We start from the raw sequence: 5,649 nt of genomic DNA on the forward strand, positions 1-5,649 counted from the left end.
GGAAATTTAAGAATTAACGGACTTTATAGATTTGAAAGCTTTCTAAAAATATAAAATTATAGGAAGTTTTTATAGGAAATTTGAAAATTAACGAACTTTTCAAATTTGAATGTTTTTAGATTGTGAATTTTATAGGGAATTTTTATAGCAAATATAAAAATTAACGTATTTTTGAGATTCAAAAATTGTTCATACCAAAAATTTTCCCACTTCGAAATGTATTTTCAACTTAATTCATTCTAGATTCACAATCTAAGTCCAATTCCTTCCAATTCCTACTCTACAACATGGCACAGACTGAATAAAGTGCAACATCAAGCTCCAACAATCCAAAATCATTATTATTTTCTACTTCCAAAATTCCAACCTCATTTTCATCCTTCCCCCCATTTTTTTTTTGTGTGCCAAACAAAATGGCAACTATAGATTATTCTTCCTGCATACATCCATAATAAACTAGAAAATTTTTTCCATTGTGGTATGATAAAGTATTGAAGATCCATTTAATGTCCAAACATTGTAAACATGTTGGACCAATTTTCTATATTATGCATGTGGACAATAGAAATTGAAATTCGAACAGGAACAGTAATTTTCCAATAAAATCACGTATGTGGTTGTAATGAAGTCATAAATTGTTCCATGGTTACCATGGATGTATGTTTACATTTGATTATATTCATGAAAATTTTATTTCTGTAAATTTTAGATATTTCATCATATTCATCCGTTTTGCATTCCATTATCATCTATATTGTTATCTTTTTTTGTTGCCTTTTTTATCTTGATTTTTGAGATTTTGTGTCCTTGGGATGTTGGAGATTGGGCATTTTGGGCATTTTAGGGGGAAACTGATGTTGGCTGAGTCGTGTTTCTTAAGGGTATTTGAGAGCTCGAAGTCAAGACGAGTCAACTGAAGTCTACATCAAGTGTATAGAATTCGAGCTTAATTCGAGCTCTGGGATATTTTAAGGTGCATCTGTGATTGTGTGTCTAAGTGGCTGGTGGCTGAATGGTTTATTAATTCGGTATCTAATTATTGCATTACCGACCCTGCGGTCGTGAGTTCGAGACTCAGAAGGAGAAGCTTTTTTATTTGACATTTTTCGAATCATTACTTGCTTTACTGGAACCATTCTATTATTTGGCGTCTAGGTTACTACAAAATACCTTCCATCTGGCTCTATTGCTGACTGAATCACAAAGCTTTTACAAGCTTTTTTGAGTCTCATGTAGTTGAAACGCGGTTCACAGTCTCTATTTGTAAGCTAAAGACAATAAACTGACAATTGTGTCATCAAATTGGATGATGTACATCTATAACATGAGTATCCTAGCGATACAAATGTGTAAGGCTCTATCATGAAGCTTTTAGAGCTTCGCTAGAGTTCTTTTATTACCACACAAAATAGATGCATTAAGGCAAATGTTTGAGGAGGATTGCATTTGAATATAGTATCCACATGGCAAGAGCATATTCAGGGAGGTTGGGTTTGTTGGTCAAACTACTCATTTCCCTTTTTTTAAAATATATTCTGATATGGCCTTGCATTATGGACAACTTCCATGTGATACTAATAAAACAGATTTTGTGCAGGTTCGAAAGCTCCCTTACAGAGCTTTCTTCATTTATTTCGTTCGAAGTTAATCCTTGAGTATTTTCTAATCTTGAATAGAAATTAATGCTGAGTGAAAATTGAAAGTTGTGTGAAAGTATGATTTTTAATTACTTAAATCTTAATTTTTAAACTAGCACTAAATAGGTGTGATTCTGATGCCGGTTTCAAACCGAAACTTGGGATCAAATCAAAGTCAAATCGACCAGGAGTCGGATTTTTGATTGATTATCCAATTTGTGCTATTCGTGCAACAACAGCGTAATCAGGGAGGGTTTTTGGGGGTCAAAACCCAACCATTTTTGAAAAATATCTTAAATATAATAGGGTTTTTCGGAGAAAAAAACCCAAAAACCTCTATTTTTTGGTGATTCATTCAAACTATTTCTGACTACGCCTTTGTCAGGTAATTCATACCTGCACACAACATATGCGCCCTATTCACTTCCAAATCAAAGCAATCAACAAGAACTTAGCAACAATTTCATCTCATCTCTCAGCACGAGATCAACCGCCATATAATTTTGTTTTACTGTTTATTGGAATGTTGTTGCGGTAAATTCGTTCCTTCATCTCTCATGTTTTTTGCATCATTCAAAATAACAACAAAAATATGTTTAGCACGGTTTTCATATTTCTCGTCGGTTTTCCGATTTAAATTTTCTTTTTTTACATGATGTCATTTTTATTTGATTGAAGAGATGGAAAAAAAGGCTGTCGACATCAGCACAACTCCCCTAGTCACATTTCTTACATTATGATGAACAAGAATAAGAATGGCAATAAGAAATGATAGTAATGATGAAGAGAAAGACCCAAACCGTTATTGATTTCCCATTTTCATGAGAATGAAAATATTCTGCCTGCCTCTCCTATATTCGGTCTCCTTTACACGCTTCGTCATCGAACGTTAAACGATTCGACGGGGACGAAATTTGAAGGAACAAATATTTTTTCATTCTTTATTTTTCTTTCAGTCTTTAAGTTGAGGATGTATTGTTATGATTAAGATCTTTTAAATAGGCAACAAAACATGAGTTGGTTGTGAAATTTCATCAGAGTTTGATGAGGATTTATGACGCATTTTTAGATTGGTTTTATGAAGATTTATTCTAACAGGCAAAGACTATGCTTTCGAGAGCTTTAAAAATGCTTGGAAACGTTTTTCCCTGCTTGCCAGGATTAGGATTCCTCCAAAACTCCAGGTCTATAATTATGGATGAGCTATAAAGTACAACCAAAAGTTTCAAATCTGCGCATCTAAGATGTAGAAAATCCAAGCATGCGCTTCTTGGCTAAACCCTAGAATAATTATTACAATGACATATTTTAATGCCGGAGCTTGAATTTGATACAAATTTCATTTTATGATGTCAATAAGGGATCTCTTAAGATACAAAGACCAACATCGAAAGGCACACGAAATTGAAATTACTGAAAATTCGGTCCAGATCAGTGAGACACTGGCCACGAGCTAGATTCAATTAAATTCGGCCTCATTTCAGAATCCAGTTAACCTGAGATTGAATTTTTGGTCATTTTTTTGCAGCGTGCTTTTCGGAATCAGCATGATTTTAATAAATTTTGAAGTTCTCGAGCTCTAATTTTCTTAGTTTTGTCAGTTCATGAACTCTAATTTATGGATTACTAAAAATAATCACTCTTATGAACATAACTGAAACAGCAAAAAAGTACCAAAATCCGACTAGATTTTTCCAGGAATCGAACACGATACGACTTTAAGGTTGGTTGACCAACACTCTAACCACTACGCCATAGCTACTTTTTTACTGCCATTAAAAGTGCATTACTTAAATACTTCTTTATAAGGGTCCATTTAGAGTTCATCGAAAGCTGGACCTGTTTTTAGATAAATTTTGGCAGTTTCTAATTCCCTGAATTTTGTGTAGGCAAATAAGCAACCATTAAGTATGCTTAAAGTAATCAATGCAACTAGAACTTGATCATCTTTCGAAAAGCGTCGCATAACTAATCAATTATTCCTGACTGAGTCTTCAAAATTTAAAAGGAACTTAAAAGCTACTTGTTGATATTTCCACATAGTCCGAGATTCCTCCACATACCTTAAGTTGTCCACCACGACAAACCATGGACATCAACTCAACATCTTTCCATCTGTCCACCAAAAGAATTTTTTTTCTTTCTTTTTTCAAGAACCTTTTTCACTTTTCCAAACAAAAAAAGAAAAAAAAAAGTCTTTCATTCTTCTTTCCTTTTGTTGTTGCTCCTATTGCTCAATCTTCCATTCCCTTAATACTTCTTATTTTTCCCTTCGTCATCATCTCGATGGCATTAGATAAGAAGGGAAAATAAAATAAAGAAAAATAATAAAAAATACACACATGTGTGTATGGGGAAGGGAGGGGTAGGGGATGATTCGAACATGAAATAAGAATGGACATTCAATAAGAATGAGAGGTTGAATGCCAACAATCAGTGTGGCAATGTATATTTGTGTATGTTATAATCTGTCCCTTATGTGACATGCCCCAACATTATCTCTGTGTGCGCCAAGGAAATAATCAAGCCTAGACAAAAAAAAAAAAATGTCTTAACTTGTTTCGTGCTTTATAGACATAGTTTTACTCGACATTATAATTGTAGTCACACAGAGTCTGTAATCAATGAACTGTAATCTAATTAAATTGTCGTAAAATGATGATGATGTCGATAGATAAAAAAACTAAAAATGTTAAATGGATCTTTGGGAATTGAGTTTCTATCCGAGACTTCTTCTTGTTATTGGTTATTTTGTATTTTATCAGACAGAGGAGTGTAGTTTGGTTTAGTGATTAAGAAATAGTTCCGATCGGCACATGCTGAAATGTTGCCACAATGGAGACTAGGCTGCAGTATATTTAGAACTAAGTGACATTTAAGACATCCTAGCCTCTTTACAACCGTGAGTAATCTGGCTTTACTGGCCACACTAGCAATTTTGATCACCTTGGCTACCCTGGCCACTCTGGCCTAACTAAACATCATGTTCACTCTGGTCACCCGGTTAACCTTGATCACTCGATTAACCCTGGTCACTCGATTAACCCTGGTCACCCGGTTCACCTTGGTCACCCGGTTCACCTTGGTCACACGGTTCACCTTGGTCACCCGGTTCACCTTGGTCACCCGGTTCACCTTGGTCACCCGGTTCACCTTGGTCACCCGGTTCACCTTGGTCACACGGTTCACCTTGGTCACACGGTTCACCTTGGTCACCCGGTTCACCTTGGTCACACGGTTCACCTTGGTCACCCGGTTCACCTTGGTCACACGGTTCACCTTGGTCACACGGTTCACCTTGGTCACCCGGTTCACCTTGGTCACACGGTTCACCTTGGTCACACGGTTCACCTTGGTCACACGGTTCACCTTGGTCACCCGGTTCACCTTGGTCACCCGGTTCACCTTGGTCACCCGGTTCACCTTGGTCACCCGGTTCACCTTGGTCACCCGGTTCACCTTGGTCACACGGTTCACCTTGGTCACACGGTTCACCTTGGTCACACGGTTCACCTTGGTCACCCGGTTCACCTTGGTCACCCGGTTCACCTTGGTCACCCGGTTCACCTTGGTCACCCGGTTCACCTTGGTCACACGGTTCACCTTGGTCACACGGTTCACCTTGGTCACACGGTTCACCTTGGTCACTCGGTTAACCTTGGTCACCCAATTAATCCTGGTCACCCAGTTCAACCTTGTCACCTGATTAACCCTGGTCACCCTGTTCTCTTTGGTCTTCCGGTTCACCCTGGTCACCCTGTTCATTCTAGTCATCCGGTTCACTCTGGTCACACGGTTAAGTCAGATCACTCAGGTCACTCAGTTCACTCATATCATCCAGATTACCCAGGTCAACCTGTAAAACCTGATCACCCGGTCCACTCTAATCGTTTGGGACACACTGATCACCCTGGCCGCTTAATTCTAAATATAAAACTGCTAATCTCCGTATTGCCAACATTCCAACATGTGTCGATCGGGACTATAAACCTTTAACTCTTCAACTCAATCT

General features: G+C 37.5%; 1 protein-coding gene across 1 annotated transcript; it reads right to left on the minus strand.

Moving 5' to 3' along the window:
* Positions 1-4,677: 4,677 nt before the first annotated feature.
* Positions 4,678-5,284, minus strand: LOC139091562 (cuticle collagen dpy-13-like; the record flags this gene model as incomplete). The annotated part of the gene is made up of 1 exon (XM_070641697.1): positions 4,678-5,284. A coding segment is annotated over one exon (607 nt), but the record flags the coding sequence as incomplete, so codon positions are not given.
* Between the last annotated feature and the right edge of the window lie 365 nt (positions 5,285-5,649).

This window comes from Chironomus tepperi, unplaced genomic scaffold (assembly GCF_022539635.2).
Source record: "Chironomus tepperi strain 1889 unplaced genomic scaffold, CSIRO-AGI_Ctep_v1 contig_254, whole genome shotgun sequence".
Lineage (NCBI taxonomy): Eukaryota > Metazoa > Arthropoda > Insecta > Diptera > Chironomidae > Chironomus > Chironomus tepperi.